Source organism: Chiloscyllium plagiosum, chromosome 16 (assembly GCF_004010195.1).
Source record: "Chiloscyllium plagiosum isolate BGI_BamShark_2017 chromosome 16, ASM401019v2, whole genome shotgun sequence".
In the NCBI taxonomy this organism is placed as follows: Eukaryota; Metazoa; Chordata; class Chondrichthyes; order Orectolobiformes; family Hemiscylliidae; genus Chiloscyllium; species Chiloscyllium plagiosum.
Window position 1 is genome coordinate 33,870,021 of NC_057725.1, and position 22,472 is coordinate 33,892,492.

Here is a 22,472-nt window from a genome sequence, read left to right on the forward strand (position 1 = left end):
CTTAGCCTGCTGGACAAACTTTCCTCATTCCTGAAGAAGGGCTTATGCCCAAAACGTCGATTCTCCTGTTCCCTGGATGCTGCCTGACCTGCTGCGCTTTTCCAGCAACACATTTCCAGCTCTGATCTCCAGCATCTGCAGACCTCACTTTCTCCTCTGTTCACATCCTGTCTGCTCTACTGAGTTTTCCAGCACTTTGTTTTTATTTCAGATTTTCAGCACTGCATAGTATTTTGCTTTCATTTCCTAAATCGTCATGTTTTCTCAGGTTGTCAGCTTTGTTTGAATGTGTTCAACAACTTGTCTCAAGTTTGTAGATTGCCGTTTGTATTACCTAGATATCTCCTTAAAAAGTTATCCTTTTAATGAAAGGCTATTTCAGACCTTGTGTCACCATTAATTGATTTCCAGAAAAATATGCTGATTGTATGGGTGTATGAAATAGGAACAAAAGTAAGCTGTTCACCCCCTCAAGAATTCTCTGCTATTCAATAGGATCACAGATGATCTGTTTGTGTTTTGTATTCCACATTCCAATGAACTCCTGATAGCTTTTGGTTTTATTGCCTAACAAGATCCATTAACTTCTACCTTAAAAATACTTAATGACCACCCACTACCACCTTCTGAAGTTGCAACTTCCAAAATCTCTCTATCTCCTATGAAATGTTTCTCTTTAAGTTTGCCCTAAAAGGGCAATCACACATTTTAAAACAATGCCCACTATTTCTCGACTTGCCCAGAAGAAAAAGCATCCTTTCCACCTTCTGCAGGGTAAGATCAGGAGAAAGTGAGGACTACAGATGCTGGTGATCAGAGTCAGTGTGTGCTACTGGAAAAGCACAGCCAGTCAGGCAGCATCCGAGGAACAGGCGAATTGACATTTCGAACATAAGCTCTTCATCAGGAATTGGGTGTGACTGGGTAAGACCAGTCAGAATCAAGCAAGTTGCCCCTCACTCTTCTAATCGCTGGTGAATTAACCACAGCCTGTCCAATCTATTCTCATAAAATAGCCCACTCATTCGAGATACCAATCGAGTAAACATCTTCTGAACTAGCTCTGGTGTATTTACATCCATCCTTAAATAAGAAATGATGAATCTATTGTCAGAAAAACTCATCTGGTTCACTAATGTACTTTAAGAAAGGAAACTGTCATCCTTTCCTGGTCTGGTCTGCATGTGACTCCAGACCCACAGCAATGTGTTGACTCTTAACTGCCCTCTGAGCATTTAGGGTGAGCAATAAATGCAATCTGGCCAGTGGCCCTTATCCGGTGAATACGTTTTTTAAAAAGACCAAAATTGCACAGTTGGAGTTGTGGTATCACCAATGCCCTATATAATTACAGCATAATAATTTCACTTCTTTCTTCAGTTGCTTTCATAATAAAAGATAATGCTCCATTAGCCTCCTTGATTACGTGCTGTACCTGCGTCCTGACATCTTATGACTCTGACACTAGAATACCTAAATTTCTGTACACCTCGGAATTCTGCAGTTATTCTCCATTAATTTAATACTCTGCTGTTTCATTTTATAAACCAAAGTGAGTGTCTTCACATTTTACACATTGTACTCCATCTGCCAGATTATTGTACCTACATCTGTCTGTAATCTCCTTGCATCACCTTCACAATATACTTCCCTACCTATCTTAGTGTTGTCTGCAAATTTAGTTGCTATGCCTTCAAATTGTCAAATCTTGCTAATCAAAGACCCCTTTATGCAAACTGTTAGTTTTCTCCCAGCCAGACAGTCCAGTGTCCATGGTTATATGCTACTTCTGATATCATGAGTTTTTATTTTCTGTGATAATCTTTGATGTGGAACCTGATTAAATGCCTTCTGGAAATCCATGCACAGTATGTTTACAAGCTCCCCTTTATCCACAGTGCATAATAATCCTTCTAAAAACTCCAATATATTGGTTAAATATGATTTCCCTTTGAAACCATGCTGAGTCTTCCTGGTTTTTCTCAAGTGCATAGCTAGCATTTGTTTAATGATTGATTCAACATCACCTTCGCCGCCCCCCCCCACCCCAGTTTTTGTGCGTGTCTCTCTCTCTGTCTCTCTCTGTCTCTCTCTGTCTCTCTCTGTCTCTCTCTAAATAGAAGAGTCCTATTTGCCCATTTCCAGTCTGATTGAATTTTTAATGAAACTAGGGAGGTTTAGATAATTTACACTGATGGATCTACTACCTCATTAAGGTTTTTTTTTTAAAAACGGTGGTAGGATAAAGTCCATCTGGACCTGGAGACTTGTTGGCATGCAGCTGACAATTTATTGTCCTTCATTTTGTGAGCAATTTAAAAATATACTGATTTAGTTAATTTAAAAATATAATTAAGAATTCCTATTTTTTCTTCCTTCAGGGATTTTCATTTGAATGAATGTAATGATTCAAGTCAAACTGCACCTTCAGAAACATTGGGAAGGTCATCCAAATGATCTTTCAAGTGTGTATTTATACAGCTAGCAATGACATTGTTTAACCATAGAAAGCATTACAATCTAATCTAATCCAATCCTATCTATATACTTTATAGTATTGGTCTTGTTTAGTGGTTTCTTTAAGGATGTTGGTTGACTTTTTCCCCCTCCCTCCTTTTCAGTTTAGGATAGATGTATCCAATCTTCATAGCTGAGATGGATGTGCCAATGAAATAACTGTGATATATTCATATCCAAAGTAACTGCTTCATTTATGTCTGTTGTAAATTATTGACATTATACCTTTCAAGACTGACACCAATACCAATATTTGCCATAAGTATTTATAAAACAGAAGGCTGAATTCACTGGAACCTTTTACTTTTGATCATGATCAAGTTGAATTGTTTTGAGTATTTGCACGCGCACATAGCCAAGTGACATAGTCACAAAGTGCTATTCCTATACAATGCCATGGAAGTTTACAGTGCAGAAGGAAGACGTCCAGTTTATTTGGACTACATGACTTATCAGCTTTAGACTAATCCTAAAGTATTTCCACCTTAGAGCTAAGGGAATTGCTGTGGTTCTGTTCGTCGAGCTGGAAGTTTTTGTTGCAAACGTTTCGTCCCCTGTCTAGGTGACATCCTCAGTGCTTGGGAGCCTCCTGTGAAGCGCTTCTGTGGTGTTTCCTCCGGCATTTATATTGGCCTGTCCCTGCCGCTTCCGGTTGTCAGTTTCAGCTGTCCGCTATAGTGGCCGGGATATTGGGTCCAGGTCTCTGTGTTTGTTGATGGAGTTTGTGGATGAGTGCCATGCTTCTAGGAATTCCCTGGCTGTTCTTTGTTTCGCTTGCCCTATAATGGTAGTGTTGTCATAGACCTGGACCCAATATACTGGCCACTACAGCGGACAGCTGAAACTGACACCAGGAAGCGGCAGGGACAGGCCACAGAAGCGCTTCACAGGAGGCTCCCAAGCACTGAGGATATCACCTAGACAGGGGACGAAATGTTTGCAACAAAAACTTCCAGCTCGGCGAACAGAATCACAGCAACGAGCACCCGAGCTACAAATCTTCTCACAAACTTTGAGCTAAGGGAATTGTTTAAGTGCTGCTAAAAGCTGGGCCTTGTCAGATGAGGAAATCTAATATGTACATACATGGGAACACAGTCAAATTGGTCTGATCTACACTGTATTCCTCTGAAGTAAATGAATGATGCAGAACAGGATTATATATGGGTAGAAATGCTTTTCACTTAGAATCAAAATTAAAGTGCCTCTTTGTTGGAGCAGGCATCTTCACAACCATTTATGCATGTATTTTTAATCCAAAGATGTCAAATAAATGTTACAATGATATGTTAACAGATTGCAATTGTTTGTCTGTCCTTTTTAGTGGAAACGTGAACAAGAGTTTGATTTACAGTTATTGGAAAAAGCTGTGAAAGGAGAACATAACAATCTTCAAGATGGGCTTATAAAGCAGGCAGTACCAGCAGTGGAAGCCGATGTGGAGCCATTAGACTACGATCTGGATCTCAGCAAAGAGGTGATAATATTAGTGTATGACTGCCAATTATCTACTAGTAAAAGAAGAACTTGCGTTTTTAAAGCACCTTGTACAGCCTCAGGACACCCTAAAGCACTACACAGTCAATTAATTACTTTTGAGGTTTAAATACTGCAGCAGTAGAAACCAATTTGCGCACTGCAGGAACCTACAGGGAGGCATTAAACAAATAGAGAGGCATTAAGTCAGTCTGGTTAGTTGGAAGATGTGTCGATTAGTACACTAGAGAGAATAATACCACGGGCTCTCAAAAGCCTTGAGTTAGTTGAAATGGCAAAAGAAAGGTCCCTCTTTACTGCAATGATGCTACACCCACGATTCACTTAGCTTCAAGTCCGACTCCAGACATTTGCAGCTATGACTTCTTGATTTAGAAACATGAGTGCTGCGGCTGAGCCATTGCTGACATCTAATGTAAATTCTTACACTAATCTAAAAGCTTTTTGTTGATTCAACAGGAAGAAGTAGTGCTGACAAAGCTGTAAAGACATGTTGGAATGGTGTATAATTAATGTGATAGGTTATTCCAGTTAGCATATAAAAATACCAGAACCAAACAAACCAACTGATCAGGAATGACCATATTGTATATTGGATTTTCCCAAAGAACAATTGCTCTATGTCATAAATGCTTAATATTGAAGTTGATTGGTTTCAATTAGCATGTGTTTAACTAAGTCAAACACCCTGTTTCCTGATGAGGTGCAATTAAATGTGTCAAGTGTTTGAGGCAATAATAACCTCAAACTGGAAGCTAACTCTCAAAAAAGGGATGGTGTCCTTTCAGATTGAATGCAAGAATTCTTGATAAGGAATCCGACCTCCCATGAACGCTCCCACTTTGTTTTAACTGAGGCATGGTATGAGGAGGGAAATCAACCTGCTCACAAGCTTATTTAGATATTGAAGCTGCGTGGCTGTGTTCTGAACCTTGTGGAAATGTGACAGCTAATGGAAATAAGATGGACAAAATGCATAAGCTATGTATCTTTATAGCACTGCTTTTAGTCAAGAATGAACAGATCTATTTCCTTCATGCCAAATAAGTCAGTACTCTTAAACCCCACTCCCTTCTACAGCATCCTGATCTCTCTGCTCCCAATCTCTGATTTCCAATAGTATTGTTGAGTATCATTAAAGTCCTGTCCTGACTTCATCTGGCCAACATCTGACCTACATTGTCTCCCCCCAAGATGCTTCCCTACCTCTATGATCCACATCCTGACTCCTCACTCCACTGTGATCCATCTTACTTCAGCCATTCCTGATTTCATAGGCTTTGGTACTCCAGGTTTTCTGTCCAATAGGCCTCCACATTAAATTCAATAGAGCAATTGATAAATCCATTCTTTTAGACTTCTTTATGCCCCAGTCGACCCCCACCTCTGCATAGTACTCCCCTCTAGACTAAAACCTTTGTAGATCCTTCTGTGTTAAAGGCTACTGTACTGATTGAGTCTTTGAGAACTGTTTAGTGCTGGATGTTAAACTGAGTCAACAAACGTATTACCTGAATAATATCACCTAATTTGAGAGAAATCATGTAGCACAGTGGCTCAGTGGTTAGTGCTGCTGCCTCACAGTGCCAGAGGCTCCGGTTCAGTTCCATTCTTGGACAGCTCTTTGGAGGGTCAGTGTGAATTCAATTGACCGAATGTTCTGCTTGCACACTGTAGAAGTTTTATGATTCTGTGTGATTGATACTGACATTTTTGAAAAAAATGTTGTTGGAACTAACTGCTCCAGAAATTAAAGTAAATCTTGAAAACTTGTCAGATGTTTAAGAGTTTGCCATATCGCATAATTCCAGCTGTCCTGATAATGTGATAAATATAACTATTCCCTTGTATTTTCATTAAAATATTCACTGTAGCGCCGATGACTCAATCATTGTATACAAAAGGTTGACGAGCTGTCATAAAACTCAAAAATGCATGCTTTCACATTACCATAAATAACCTGGCACCTTTTATTCAATGCAGTTAAGTATCCTATATCTTCCCAGCTCCAGTACTAAAGATAATGATCCAAATATTGAAGTTAATGAAAGAATACTTACCAAAGCTTTTCCGTTGCGGCAATGACATGGCTCAAGTAATTGTCTAATAAAACAAAGCATTGCAGATGCTGGAAATCTGAAACAAAAACAAATCGCTGAAGAAACTCTGCAGGTCTTGCAACATCTGCAGAGAGAAAGCAGAGTGAACGTTTCAAGTCCAATACTCTTTCAGAATGGAATTTTTATTTTTGTTTCAAGTTCTTATACATGGTTATCTGAATTCTTTCAAACAAATGCATGGTCAAACTATTCAGGCCACTGATTATAATTTGGACTTGTCAAATATAGTTTGGTTGATTTACGAAGTCATTTGGTTTCTACCATTTCCAGAATGATGGTCACTGTAACTATGCGTCATTGTAAACATGAGTGTCCCTAGTCTTTGATTTTACCTTCCCTAATTTTAGCCAAGAAATCAAGATTGAAGAGCCTTGACTATAAATAGCTTTCTTTCCTGCTTTAAAGAATTGTTTAACCTTTCTTCAGAAAAATCTTCATTCATAGAGGACTGAAAGATGAATCCAGGTCAGAATCTAGTCAGTATCACTGTCACCAATTGTAACCGTAAAAATAAATCATGGGATTTGAATCCTCCTCTTTAATTCATATACGCATACATATGTCTTGTTTGGTGTGCTTAGTTGTTAGCTATTTGCATCTGATGATTTACATGAATGCTGTTTATGTGGTACGTTTGTTGTTCACATCCCTGTTTTATTTATCTCTTTTGTGAATCGTTTGTTTATTGAGTTGACTAGTTTCAATGCAGGGTATTGGCATTTTCCCAATTTAGACCCACTGTGTCAGCATCAAACAATTGAGCTGTTGTTTTTGAGAGAAATCATGTAGCATGGTGACTCAGTGGTTAGTGCTGCTGCCTCACAGTGCCAGAGGCTCCAGTTCAGTTCCATTCTTGGACAACTGTCTGAGTGGAGTTTGTACATTCTCCTCAATGAGGAACAGCCGATATATAATATTTGCCACACCAAACTTTATCGACCGTCTGGAACCTACAGGGTGCGAGATCTCTTTCAACCGGGAAAAGGTGGAGACTGTTATTTCATGCAGCTAAGCTAAATTTAAACTCAGGTTTGAAAGGTAATGCCAGCAACCATACAAGTGCACCAGGCTGCCATATCTTGTTGTGTTAATATTTTGATCCCTCATTTCTTTTCAGTTATCAAAGCCAGACATGGTTCTAATTCCAGAACGCTACATAGAGTTGGAGCCTGAGGAACCACTCAGCAATGAGGAATGGGAGGCAAGGAGGCGCAAAGTTCAAAAAATCAAAAACATCCTTTCCAAATTGAGGTACTCTGTTCAAATGTTTCCCTTTTTGTATAATGTGTCTTTTTTAAGTACTTGTGAATCTAAACTGTTAAGACAATATAAACTCAGTACATTTTAATACAGAGTCTTACCAAACAATTTTAAATATTACTAGGATCCAAAATTCCACAACATATTTCTCTCTCCAAACAACAGCTAATCACTGAATTTGAAAGTTGCTGTGTTATTTTATAACTATTTGGGGTAACACAGTAAGTGTAAAACTGTTCTGTTGAATAGGGGCAAATGAACAATGTGCAACAGGAGAATCGAGACTTTAGGAATTTCTGACATTTTAATGTTGTAAAAATTTCCTTATTCATGAAGTCATGTAGATGGAGCTTTTGATTAATGTTTTGTTCAATCTACACCACATATGACCTGTTATAACTCCTCCCCAGATGAGTGCTTTGGATTATATTAGAATAACATGAATAGTAACTTCATTTTGGTTGTCATTAAAGAGGGATTTACTGCATCTGGAACAACTCTGATGAAGAATTCTGCTATTACTGTCTTCTCTGTCACAGAAAATTAAGTTGTATTTTTGTTCTGCATTAGTTACCAGAATGTGCAACCAGGAGTTAACTACATCAGTGAGAACTCCTCTGATCTCGATTCACAGTTGCAAGAACGGGAACGCATCATCACTATGTCCTATGCATTAGCATCTGAGGCTTCCCAGCGCAGCAAAATAGTAGCAGGTAAATGCCATACTTCTAAGTTTCACACTCAAGTCATACATTTGCATGGAACTTTTTCATGTAAAGTCTGATTTCATATGTGCTAATAATTGAAAGAGTTGCTTTTGGAACATGGTAAAGCCTTTCCTTGCCCTTTTCAAGAGGCAGAAATTAGAAGCCAAGGCATACCAAGATGTCATATGTCCCCTGTGTTTGACAGTCACTCAGTGACATCTATTTATTTGTCATTGTTATCTGACGAGACTGTGCAAATGTCAGAACTTTTTTTCTGAAAGCACGAACAAAGGAGAAATTTTATATTCTTTTGGTTTTTATGAATTATATATTTGTAGTGCAAGATTATGTAAAACAATGTAGTGAAGTTAATTACTATCTTGTCAGTGAGGCCCGAAAGACATTGCAAATATTGTTACTGCCTATCTATGTAGGTACACAATTCTGACTGCGGCTCAGTTATCTTGACTAGAATATTAAAGTTATCCTTGAAGTGTTAATTCTGATTTTTACTTAAAATATATTTTTTATTGTGCATCAGAAAAATGTAGGCAAGTTCTGCTACAAATAGGTGCACCAGAACCTCTTTGAATGAATTGACTTTTTTCTTTATGTAGAAATTGCCTAGCTTTTGAATAGACTTTAACTCCTTGCTAAGAAAGACACCTGTTTGTTTCGGGGAAATGCCAATGTAAATCCATTTTCAAAGCGGTGTTTTAAATAATGGAGTAGGTGTCCTAACACCTCCAGAAATTGGGTCAAAGCCAACCCAATCGGATGAGATGAAATGTCTTTTCTCAACTGGCTGAGTATATCCGACATGAAACCCATGGGCAGTTTCAAACCAGATCCTAATGGAAATTAGCCAAGTCTGTACCAAGTTTAAACAGTTTCCTGATTTCTAGAAATATCTGGAATTCCACTGTGAAACTGTACCGCAAAGCTACACACAGATTTGCTCTGTTTAAGGATGTTGTCCAAGCTCAAGAAGGTGAACATCAGAGAGAAGTTTATTTTATCCTATTTGGTTCATTGCTGGCAGTGACAAGTGCTGGGCTATGGTTCCATGGGCTCAAGTAGTCCTCCAAGCAGCCTTTCTCCATGTGTGGGCTACTTCGGAAGGCAGATGTTTTGACCACACAACCAAGTTTTATTCTTCTGTCAACCACAATCAATGTATATGTACTTTCTAGCAAGTAGCACTGGATAGCAGTGAAGCATGGAAACCCGATTTGCCTCTGCCTCAATCTCGCTCAGGCAGCACTACAACATCTTGCTGCTGTTCCAGCTGAGATCTACAAAAGAGCTCAAACTTAAGTGCCAGAGCAACTGATGTATTTAGCCATTAAATGATCAGGGGAACTAAACAGGAGCTTTATGAGCAACTAGGTTACACATTAACTCATTTTAATTTCCTCTTCAGTGCTCCACTAATACTCTATTACCAGAATGATGGGAGAAATAAGCGGTTGCATGTTCATCACTCTTGCCTTACAAAGTGTCAACAACTCAATTTGATTTTTCACTCTGATTTATGGCTGTCACCTAGTGTTTTAATCATCTCTGGGGAAAGTGTTCACCAGTGCTTTGGAAGGTAAAAAAAGAAAGAGCACTATCGCTACACGTGCAGTTGGTTAGAATGCAGGTCTTTTACTTTGCATTCTGGCTTCAAATTCAGTACAGATTAATGGACATATGTTTTGTCTCTCTCTAACTGCAAGGTTCAAACGGAGGTGGAGCATTCATAATCCAAGGGTATAAACATAAACCTGCTTACAATGCTGTGCTTACTCACATAAAATTACTTATTTTGGACGCCAGAGGATGGCAAAAAATTGAAATGTCAAATTGAAATAAAATGTGGTCTACATTGAACTTGGGTAGTGAGACAAAGTAGAACTACTTTCATCCTATATTTAATCTATTCTATAGCATCCCAGGAATTGGACAATATTGAATTAGATTACAAAGGTAGGAAAAATGTTATAGTACAAGAATAGAATGACACTAAATCAAATAGAAGCCAATCTACCCAATCAGCTTGGATCGATTTTTAGCTTCTGCATGAGCCATGATCCTTAGCACAAATGCCTCTCCTCTATCCCTTAAGCATTTTTCTTCAACAACATCTTTAACCTACTCTAAACGTTAACATGGTCTCTACTTTGATCAGCAATTACATGCATTCTACATCCTCTTGGTGCTCTGTAAAAACACAGGTTTCTCATTCTCAGTCCAAAATCTATTATACTTAATATTGTATCAATATTCCTTCTAGAACCTTCAACCACCAGAAACAATATATTTCAATGTGCTGTATCCCATTACATTGCTTCAGCAGTGTTCCTATTCAGGGAAGGAGGGCTTATGCCTGAAGAAGGGCTTATGCCCGAAACGTCGATTCTCCTGTTCCCTGAATGCTGCCTGACCTGCTGCGCTTTTCCAGCAACACATTTTTCAGCTCTGATCTCCAGCATCTGCAGACCTCACTTTCTCCTCCTATTCAGGGAAACCAACTCACCAAACTTAAAACTCCTACTAAGACCAAATATAGATTCCATGTTACATATCAGCTTCAATATTGTATACCTCTTGCTATAACTCTGTATTCCATCAGCTAATTTGTGGCCTTATTGGCTTGAGATGCATTTAACATCGTGAACCTAAATCCTGCCAATACTCTTCAGCTTTTATCCAAACAAAGTTGTTTATTACTTTAGTTTTTAAACCAAAATATTTCACTTACTATCTGAAATTGAATTTCATCAGGCATTGGAAAATCTGGTTTCAACATCACCTTTGTATTTCAGCAACCATCTCAAGCCTGGCCTCAATGATAAACACATTAGATAAAAGTTATCCTAGAACAGAACCAGTGAATACCAACTTCCAAGCAGTCTGAGTAACATGTCTTATTTCAGACTATCTGTTTCCCCATGACCTCTTCTAACTAGTTACTATCCACCACTATTTTCATTGATCTTAAATCTTCTGTCGTTCCAAATATTGTGATTTGTAAAAATAAAAAATCGTAATGTAAGAAATCTTAATGTAAGAATTAAATGTTAATCATATCTCTTGGAGAATTGGTTACAAAGTCATTGAGAGTGGAGGGGGGAGGGATAAAAATCACAGGTAATAAAAAAATTCAACCACCTTGTGTTTATTGCTAGTTCAGCTCATTTGTTTTCACCAGTTTGGTCCTGTCAGCTCCTTCAAATTCCCCATTCTTCTTGATAATTGAAGGGTTCTTGTGCAGTGCTGATAATGTCCCTAATGTGGATGCAAATTCCACCTATCCTGGAGAACACCTGAACATGTTGAGTAGTATGTTCCTGATTCTCCTCTTAAGTTGGTATTGGTTGCTTTCATAGTCAAGACACAAGTTGTGGGAACACAGGTATGTTGTTGTATCAGAAACACTGCGAAATTAGTCTCCAGGAGGTGTATGAGATCTATTTTGTAAATAGCCAGCCTTTCTCTTCCCTCTCTAGACCACCAACAGCAAACAGGAGCCCAGCCTTTATTTGGCACATCTTCAGAGCACCAGACTGGAATTAGTAACACTGAAAAGTCTGTGATTAAATCTATGTCCACTGTTCCAAATTGCAACATTGAGCATTCACAATAAAATATGTCTAATTATGGTCAGTTTAAACTGTTTGGATTCAAAATAAACTAAGATGCTAATTCTGCTAAGTTACAGAAACAATGTTATTTACATCTGACACTAAATTATTTTGATTTTGATCTTGATCAGTAACGTGTAAGCAACTGCGTGTGTGTACATTCGATGAGAGTACAAAGTTCGATGCCCTTTTGGTTGAGCAATCTCATGACAGTTGCCATCTACAATTGAGTCTGACACCGGGATCTTATCCTCGCTTGTGTAACTATATCCAGTGTGAATCAGTACATTCAGAAAAATCAAAAGTCCTGATGAAGATGTGAATGACTTGAGTTATATTGTGGTTCCAATCATTTGTTATCTTCATCGAGAATATTACATCATGATCATTTGCATGTATCTTTTAGTTAAATCCTGATTACAGCTGTGTGATTACAGAGGAACCTCAATTATCCGGCATTTGATTTTCCAAATATCGGATTATCCGGCAAGATCACAAGGTCCCGATGGTCAGCTAGACTGTTACCCAGTATTCAATTATCCAGAATTTGATTAACCAAATGACATATTTCCCACCTGAGTCCTTCGGGTAATCGAGGTTCCTCTGTATTGCACGTGGGCAGAATGTCATAAAGAGATTTAATAGCATCAAATCACTATCAAAGAAAATTAAGAATAAAATCACAAACAGGCTAGCCAACACTGTAAAATAATCACTGTCTTGTTATTAACCCTTGTCTTTAACAATTTGTGCCTTTGTCTCTCTGTGTGTGATCCCTTCCAGCTCAACAGCAGGTCCATTCGTCTTCAGCACCTTCCCCTCCTCACTCCCCTCTTAGCAATGGATTCCACTACACATTTGTCTAAGCAAAGTAAGAACTAACAGATTTTTAAACTTTTTTCCTACTTTAACTAGTTTGTGTGATTAAAGTATTAAATTTACACTGTATACTAATCCAGTAGCTTCTTCAGTAAAATGTATTCTTTAAGATTAAGCCAAAAAAGAGAAATGCAGAACCTAGTATCATAATATAAATAATGTTAGTGGCTGATTCTAGTTTCCTATTCCAGGAATACCTAGTAATAAACACTGCTGTCAGCCACTACAAAATGAATCAAAAGTAAAACTAATGTCGAATTGACTCTGCTTTTTAGTTCTGAAAATATTCCATAAAATTGTTGGAAAGATTTGCTACATAACTTATATATGAGATAATATTACTTTAGTTGGATTTTGGAACTTTGGTGGAACAAGATTTAAGTTCTGAGGTGATAGTCTTAAAACAAAGATGAAAAAGAGAGAAAAATTAGAGATTGAAGTGATAGAAACCTTTCTTGTCAAATGGTCAGTCTTTTTAGGTTCTGCCAAAAAGTCATCCTAGTTTTTGGAATGGTAATTAAGTATTGAATGTACTTGGGTTGTACAAAAACAGGAGTGCTGGTGAAACTGAGGAGATAGGCAGCATCGATAGAGAGAAAGACAGTTATCATTTCCAGTCCAACCGCCCATTGTCAAAAGCAGTTATGAATTGCTGAAGTGAGAAAGTACAGCACATTTAGATCAAAAACACTTCAGTTGCACTCTTAAAATGGCTCTAAATATGTTTGCGTATAATAGCCAGAGGGCATGTGGCCAACTGCCAATTTGAAAAATTTCATGGTGGAGAATTTTAATTTAATCTGTATAAGTGGTCATCTTCTGTTGCTAGGTCCAAAGCGTCTCACTTGTTCTTAGGACCTATGACTCTCACTAGTTCTATACTGATTGAATTAATTTTAATCCTGGTTAACCGATGTTGTGTGGCAAGTATAGAAATGCTGCAATTTTAATTGAATGACAATCTTACTGTGAAGCAATCCCTCCTGCTTCGTTCCATCATAAAATAAGAAATCAATTAAAATGCAAACTGAACTTTCTATTTCTAGTTGTCACATGACACTGAATCCATTGTGCTCCGTATAGCTTCTGCTTTGTCCAGCTACTTTGCCTTATATTGTCATCCTCCATTCCCCGTTGCTCTGTTTCATACCCTAAACTAGATGCGAAATGGCAAATTTCAATAACTAGCTTTACAAAATAATTTATCAGCAGACTTCAAAGAATTTTGAAAGTCACCAAGTGCTCAGTGGTAAGCAGAATTCTGGCCAGTCCAAATAGCTGGCAATTCTGTTGTCCCAATGGTGCCAGCCTTGGAGTGGTGGCCACCACTGGCAGGAGCCCAAGTAAGTCCAGACTTGTGAAGAGAGGGTTTAGGAGGGCCAGATTCAAGAGAGAGGGTAAACCTTTAGCCAGAGGTGCTCCAAGGGTGCCAGGGGGGCCATCGTAGGAAGCCAACGCTCTCCACCCATCTCCCAGAACACCTAATAAACTTGTCCAACATCAATCAATGCTGCTAAAGCAACTAGGCAAGAGACTCCACCCTTACTTTGGTTTGATACAGGCACTGGTTGTTTGAGACTTTTTAATTAGCTGCTACTTGGCATGTCTGAGTAGGCATTGGCTTCAGTTTACTGAAGGACAGTCAGATGCCCACTGCCACCCCTGAATCCGCAAAAGTTTCAGACAGGCCTCGGTGGTTGGATTTACCTACTGGATCTTTTCCTCTTGTATCATGACTTGTAGTATGAATAATATCCATGTATTTGTATCGACATATTCCTCACTCTTGTTGATCATTTGCTACCTTCCTGGCTTGTTTTCAAGCATCAACCCTGGATTTGCCTTATCTATGCCTTTAATATACGTTGTTTGTCCATAATCAGTTTTTCTTTGTTTGTTTCTCTAGTCTGTATGCTTAAGAGCAGCAAGATCAATCCCTTTGTAACATTTTTACTATTGGCATAGTATATGTTTTTGTTTGGTACAATAACCAAAACCAAACACAGCCAATTATGATCCCACCACGTTAAAATATCCCAAGAATGAAGAGAAGATAAAGCAAAATTAGAGCATTTCATTCTATTTCAAATGCTATTGGCCCAAATTTTATGATTATGAGTAGAGACCTTTCACTCAACTAGTATTTCTGTTACATGTACTGAGGGAGGGTACTCCCGGAAATACATCCAGAAAAGTTATCTGGGTTGAACTGAGAAATAGAAAAGGGATTATCACCTTATTGGGATTTTATTATAGAGACTCTAATAGTCAGATGGAAATTGAGAAACAAACTTGTAAGGAGATCTCAGTTATCTGTGAGAACAATAGGGTGGTTATGGGTAGGGGATTTTAACTTTCCAAACATAGACTGGGACTGCCATAGTGTTAAGGGTTTAGATGGAGAGGAATTTGTGTGTACAACAAAAATTTCTGATTCAATGTGTGGATGTACTTACTAGTGAAGGTGCAAAACTTGACCTACACTTGGGAAATAAGGCAGGGCAGGTGGCTGAGGTGTCAGTGTGGGAGCACTTTGGGGCCAGCGATCATAATTCTATTAGTTTTAAAATAGTGATGGAAAATGATAGACCAGATTTAAAAGTTGAAGTTCTAATTTGGAGAAAGGCTAATTTTGAAGGCATTAGCCAAGAACTTTCAAAAGCTGTTTGGGGGCAGATGTTATCATGTAAAGGGATGGTTGGAAAATGGGAAGCCTTCAGAAATGAGATAACGAGTCCAGAGACCGTGTATTCCTGTTAGGGTGAAAGGAAAGGCTGGTTGGTGTTGGGAATACTGGATGACTGAAGAAATTGAGGGTTTGGTTAAGAAAAAGAAGGAAGCATATGTCAGGTGTAGACAGGATAGATTGAGTGAATCCTTAGAGTATAAAGGCAGTAGGAGTATACTTAAGAGGGAAATCAGGAGGGCAAAAAGGGGACGTGAAATAGCTTTGGCAAATGGAGTTAAAGAGAATCCAAAGGGTTTTTTACAAATGCATTTAGGACAAAAGGGTAACTAGGGAGAGAATAGGGACCCTCAAAGTTCAGCAAGATGGCATTTGCATGGAGCTGCAGTAGATTGGGCAGGGGAAGGGACGCGGAGATACTAAACGAGTATTTGACATCAGTATTTACTGTGGAAAAGGACATGAAAGATATAGAATGTAGGGAAAAAGATGGTGACATCTTGAAAAATGTCCATATTACAGAGGAGGAAGTACTGGATGTCTTGAAACGGGTAAAGGTGGATAAATCCCCAGGAGCTGATCGGGTGTACCCGAGAACTCTGTGGGAAGCTAGGAAAGTGATTGCTGGGCCCCCTTGTTGAGATATTTGCATCAACGATAGTCACAGGTGAGGCTGGAAGATTGGACGTTGGCTAATGTGGTGGTGCCACTGTTTAAGAAGGGTGGTAAGTACAAACCAGGGAACTATAAACCAGTGAGCCTGACGTCGATGGTGGGCAAGTTGTTGGAGGGAATCCTGAAGGACAGGATGTACATGTAGTTGGAAAGGCGAGGACTGATTAGGGATAGTCAATATGGCTTTGTGTGTAGGAAATCATGTCTCACAAATTTGATTGAGTTTTTGAAGAAATAGCAAAGAGAACTGATGAGGGCATAGCGGTGGACGTTATCTGTATGGACTTCATTAAGGCGTTCGACATGGTTCCACATGGCAGACTGGTTAGCAAGGTTAGATCTCATGGAAGGAGAAAGTGAATACTGCAGATGCTGGAGATTAGAGCTGAAAATGTGTTGCTGGAAAAGTGTAGCAGGTCAGGCAGCATCCAAGGAGCAGGAGAATCGACGTTTCGGGCATGAAACGTCCATTCTCCTGCTTTTTGGATGCTGCCTGACCTGCTGCGTTTTTCCAGCAACACATTTTCAGCTTAGATCTCATGGAATACAGGGAGAACTAGCCATTTGGATACAGAACTGGCTCAAAGGTAGAAGACAGAGGGTGGTAGTGGAGGGTTGTTTTTCAGACTGGAGGACTGTGACCAGTGGAATGCCACAAGGATCAGTGCTGGGTCCTCTACTTTTTGACATTTGTATAAATGATCTGGATGTGAGTGTAAGAGGTATAGTTAGTAAGTTTGCAGATGACACCAAAATTGGAGGTGTAGTGGGCAGCAAAGGAGGTTACCTCCGGTTACAACAGGATCTTGATCAGATGGGCCAATGGGCTGAGAAGTGTCAGAGGGAGTTTAATTGAGATAAATGCAAGGTGCTGCATTTTGAGAAAGCAGATCTTAGCAGTATTTATATCTCAATGCTAAGATCCTAGGGAGTGTTGCTGAATGAAAAGACCTTGGAGTGCAGGTTCATAGCTCCTTGAAAATGGAGTCACAGATAGATATGATAGTGAAGGAGGTGTTTGGTATGCTTTCATTTATTGGTTAGAGTATTGAGTACAGGAATTGGGAGGTCATGTTGCAGCTGTACAGGACATTGGTTAGGCCACATTTGGAATATTGCGTGCAACTCTGGTCTCCTTCCTATCGGAAGGATGTTGTGAAACTTGAAAGGGTTCAGAAAAGATTGACAAGGATTTGAGCTATATGGAGAGGTTGAATAGGCTGGAGCATCGTAGGCTGAGGGGTGATCTTATAGAGGTTTATAAATCATGAGGGGCACGGATAGGATAAATTGACCAAGTCTTTTCCCTGGGGTGGGGGGATTCCAGAACGAGATGGTGTAGGTTTAGGGTGAGAGGGGAAAGATATAAAAGGGACCTAAGGGGCAACTTTTTCATTCAGAGGATGGCACGTGTATGGAGTGAGCTGCCAGAGGAAGAGGTGAAGGCTAGTACGATTGCGACATTTAAAAGGCATTTGGATGGGTATATGAACAGTGAGGGTTTGGAGGGATATGGGCTGGGTGCTGGCAGGTGGGACTAGATTGGGTTGGGATATCTGGTTGGCATGGACGGGTTGGACCGAAGGGTCTGTTTCTATGCTGTACATCACTGTGACTATGACTGTGTCAGAACCCTGAGATACACCTTGCAGAAGCACATCCACAATATTTGCACAAGTAATTTAACCCTGTCTGGATTGTTCTGTGGCTTGGCTCGAATGATCCAGGGTTGGGCGGTTTACCTATATTTACTCTGCTTGTTACATAACTTCATGTAGTTTTTGTTTTGTATTCAGATATTCACTTGGTGTGTGCCATAGCCTCGAGCGCAATGTGCCAAGAGCTGGAAATTGGATTAATGTAATCACATCTCAGTTAAACAGCCCTCATGATGGGCCGAATGCCCTCTTTCTGTGCTCTAAATGTCAAACTGTCTTTCATGTCATACCTGCTGAGTAGCAAAAGTGAATTTCAAATGGAGTGCCTAAGCATTCCAACCACAGCAATATTCAGCACCCATGACTTTTACGTTTATCCCTGGCAGAGAAATGCTTACCACCCCATTTGCATTCTCCACGATTGCCCTGTTCTGAACTTACTGTCCTGACTTGTCTTCTGCAATCTTGGCTCCTTTCTGGCCAATATCAGACGAAGGTTCAGTGTTATCGTTGGGGCGAAGAAGTGGGGGTGAACACCCTCAGGGGACTGAGGGAGTCAGAGTAAGGGAGTGATGGTAAATACTGTTGGGTGTGATGTTAGGTTTAAATTGTTAGGGTGAGGAAGGGAGGTGAACACAGTACATTGTCTGGTGTAGTTGGAGGTTTGGTGAACACTGGGGATGAAGTAGTGTTAACATTAAACAAAGAAATGCTCATCATGGGGTAATGATTAATTGTTGGATACTACTTTTGAAAATAATTTTTACTGTGAACAAACCCGAATAGAGCATAACAAGTACAAGCTTTGGGATATTTAAACTGTAACAGAATATGGCAACTACTGCTACAAAAGTAGAGTACAGCTTGACTTCCCTGACTATCTGCATGATGAGAGAGCAGTTGCATTTCACGTGTGCTGTTCATTTCCGACTGAGCCAGGACTGAAAGTTCACGCGAGAAATGCTGAGCTTGGTCATAGTGGGGGGTCAGAAGCAGGAGTGGAATGGAAATCTGACTGTGATTGCTACTGTTTAGAAGATTTAGACTAACGTCTGCATGAACTGTTTCATCACCTTGAGATTAGAAACAAAAGAAGCTTCCCTTTCAGCATCTGGTACAGAAATGATGAGTCGAATAGCCTCCAATCTTGTAAAATTCTGTGTTTCTCGGAGGTAGATGTCATTTTTAGAACAAGGTAGAATGTTGATGCATTTCTGATTTAAATTCAATTAATATGTTAGAAGTTGCACAAACTATCAAAGTAAATATTTACCTGTTCCTGTTTTCTAATTGTGAAGCTGATGGGGAGGAATATTTATTCCCCTTGCTGGTATTATGCAAGGTTGTGCTGATTCTCTATGGGCAGACAGCAACATGTGTTGCTGCCCTTGTTGCATTCCTCATTAATAACTTTGACAAAACGTACATGAGCCACAATGTGAAAGAAACATGTGTTTGTGCACTCAATAGTTCAGTTTTTTGTGTTGGAATTCTCTAACAGTGCCATCTTGTGACAATTGAACAAAACAGCACTGCAACAAAACGACCTCCTAACAGTTACATGTACACGTACATATACTTGAGAGGGCTATTTGCCTCAATTAAAGCTAAGCAATACTTTTCGAGGATTCTTGTGTAAAACAATGAAGAAAGATCTTGTGCCATCTGTTGAAAGAATCTTACATCATTTGGGAGATTAGCCTAAGAGGATTCAAAAAGGCAAACCAAATATTGTTTTGAGTTAAGAAGAAAAAAAAATTACATATCGTTAAAAGACAATTACATAATTTAGATTAACAGGAAGCTTTAAAATATATAGTTGAATAGCTAGAGTAAATTGACGGTTGTTGATTTTTGTAAAATGTCTCCATAATAATGCTTGAATGTCTTCCAAAATGTTTAAGCTGCTACATTTTAATATTAATTTCAGAATTGTAAACTTTGATTCAGTTACTCGTGTATAGAATATATACAACAGAAGAGCTTATGGTTGATTACTGGTCTCTCTGTTAAGTCAGTTGATTGAATCCTGAAGACGTGACAATTCATAGAATCCCTACAGTGTGAAAGCAGGTCATTCAGCCATCGAGACCCTCCGAAGAGCATCCCACCCAGATCCACCTCCCTACCCTATCCTTGTAATCCTGCATTTCCCTCGACTAATCCACGTAGCCGACGCATCTGTAGATGCTATGGGTAATTTTGCATGGCCAATTCCTCTAACCCACAGATCTTTGGACTGTGGGACCAAAGCGGAGAACCCAGGTAAACTGGGGATACTTGATTTTGACTCTCAAAATGTTAAATGCAGAAGGGCACTTTATCCACTGTCACATATGTTTTCTCATCAAAGCCTTATCATTATTTTAAAAATATGTAACATATCACAAGCCATTGCATTTTGATTTGTATAGTCACCACCTTTTTAACCTGTGCTTCAGAAGGTTCCCAACTCCACAACAGACTTCTCCCATGGGTCATGACTCCTTTGAACTACATGAACTATATCTACTAAAACAGGCATGACTCTGTGGAAAGGAGAAGGTTGAGGCAAAGCATAGTGGAAAAGGATGGTCTACAATGCCCACCTACTCACTGTTCCATGTGAAATCACAACCCTTGTGCTTATCCCATTATCTGGCAAAGGGACTATGTGCAGGAGTCCCAGAATTGGATCCTGTCAGGCATTTTAAATTCTTGTTCGTCTCTGTGTCCACATGGATGGACACACCCCTTTATACAATAAAAACAGAAAATTCTGTAAATGCTCAACAGTTAGGAAGCTTCTGTAAAGAGGTATACAGAATTGATATTTCAGGTCAATGACCTTTCATCAAACTTGGAAAAGTTAGAAACCGGAGAGGTTACAAGCAAGTGTACTTGGATAACATTGGGAAAAAGAGCAAAAAGCAAGAACTGTGATCGGGTGTAAGATGGGAGATTGCATGACATGAGACTAGGTGGTGTGGTAGAAGTGGAACTGTGACATGAAGCAGTCATTAAATTGAATCTGATCGTCCCATATAGAGGCATTGTGAGCAGTGGTTGTAGAGTACTTAATTGAAATAAATAGTCAGTAATTGTTTCACCTGGAGGAATTATTTGAAGTCTAGTATGATAGAGTAGGCAAAAAGGCATCTGCAGGCACTCACATGAAGTGCTACACTGGGAAGGGTGTTGGAAGATGGTGGCCATGGTGGAATGATTCCTTTCGAATGTTGAAAAGGAAGAGGAGGAATGATGGGTTTGATGGACCTACCTGCTATTGAAAACATGTACATTATACTTTGAGCTGTGAAAAGACAGCAAGGTTGGTGGACTGAGCGATGTTTCCTTTTTCCATGTTTGTGTAAAAAAAAATTGGATATTGTTTTATGTGACTGAACAAGTGATACTCACTCGAGGATTCTTTTTATTCTCCACATTCTAGCCAAAGCCCTGGCTGAACACTAATAATACAGAGGAGCAAAGAATGGAACAAAAAGAAAATTGCAAGAAACCTGCAAAGCTGATCTGATGGAGGACAACATTGCATTGCAATTAACTTGTACTAACCAGCCAGGAACAGAAGTAATTACGTCAATTTGTTTTTTCTACTAAAACAAACAAGGGCAACTTTTCTTTCGGAAGCAATGAAGCAGGATTATAAAAACACTCACTCACTGGATTAAGTATTTAAAAGGCAAACTATTTTTCTAAAACTTAAAGGATGCAGAAACATTCACGGTGGAAGTTTGGGTGACTCAGATATTGGAAACTAATTTTTTTCTTAACACAGCAGAAGTATGTGAAGTAGATTAACTTTTCTAAAACAAAACATATATAATGGTATTGCACTTTATACATATACCATAAAAAGCTGATTTGCTGCATTTTAGAATCAGAATGTATTAAAATAGATTTGTACAAAACATGCAATTGTTCAGAGCAATTTTGCAGTGTTGTGAAATATGTTTAATTTTATTAGCCTGTTTTCAGCTGCAATATTATAATGTATTCCAATGGCGGCTACAAATATTCATAAGAAAAAGGACCAATTCCATGGTTCTCATAATTTACATAAAAACACTGATCTATTTTTGAACCGGAAATTAAAATGTGATATTCCTACACTTTTTGGATCAACTTTAAAATGAGTTTATTTTGTCTGAATTGAGCACTGCCAGAATGAATTATATTGCCAAAACCAAATGGATTTCATTGTCATTTCTGCGTGGACTCTTGCAAAGTGAAAAGCACAGTGAAAAGATATTTTGGAAGATAATGATGGAGCATAGACACATTTTTGTAATTTGCAAGGGAAAAGATTGCATATGTGTAAATATTAAACAAAAATTCAACAGGATACTGTGTCTCTCTTCATAAGCTTGAATATATGCATGTATTTGATTTAGTGATGGCCGAGACTTTTTTTTCTTTTAAAAACATGAAGTGGGAACACACTTTGTGGTTGAATGGCAAAGGTGCCAGCTCTCTTGTCATACTGAGCTATACATATATTCACCAAGGCCAGCATTCAGCACTACAAATGGCAACAGCCTTTTGGGATAAAGAGAAGACCAAGAAGGATCAGACATGTTTCATCCATCTCGATCACTATCGGTGAAGTTATGGGAAAAAGGCTACCATGTGGGCACAACTGAATAACCACCTACATTTCCAGTCAGGCTTGAATAAAATCAAATGGTCAATGCTTAAATCCCCAGCAGTTACCTTCAGCCAGAATGAGTTCCTCCCTTCATGAAACGAGGGCAGAAAATTGAACACAAAAGAAAATAAAGAGATAATCATTGGAGAGAACTTGAAGTACAAAGGTGAGACGTTGATTTACATTTAGCATTATA

The 22,472-nt window shown here is 39.0% G+C and overlaps 1 protein-coding gene across 10 annotated transcripts in view; it reads left to right on the forward strand.

Annotated features, from left to right (window-relative positions):
* Positions 1-21,973, forward strand: part of plekha7b (pleckstrin homology domain containing, family A member 7b) — a 470,220-nt gene extending 448,247 nt beyond the window's left edge. For 6 of the 10 annotated variants that reach the window (XM_043705777.1, XM_043705780.1, XM_043705781.1 and 3 more), the window contains 7 exons: positions 3,842-3,994; positions 7,252-7,385; positions 7,965-8,107; positions 10,034-10,072; positions 11,862-11,990; positions 12,514-12,601; positions 21,059-21,973. In XM_043705777.1, coding sequence (XP_043561712.1) covers positions 3,842-3,994; positions 7,252-7,385; positions 7,965-8,107; positions 10,034-10,072; positions 11,862-11,990; positions 12,514-12,596 — 681 coding nt within the window. In that variant the 3' untranslated portion in view covers positions 12,597-12,601; positions 21,059-21,973. The remainder of the gene's footprint in view (positions 1-3,841; positions 3,995-7,251; positions 7,386-7,964; positions 8,108-10,033; positions 10,073-11,861; positions 11,991-12,513; positions 12,602-21,058) is intronic. The other 4 variants (XM_043705778.1, XM_043705782.1, XM_043705783.1 and 1 more) reach the window with 4 other exon arrangements.
* The last annotated feature ends 499 nt before the right edge of the window (positions 21,974-22,472 follow it).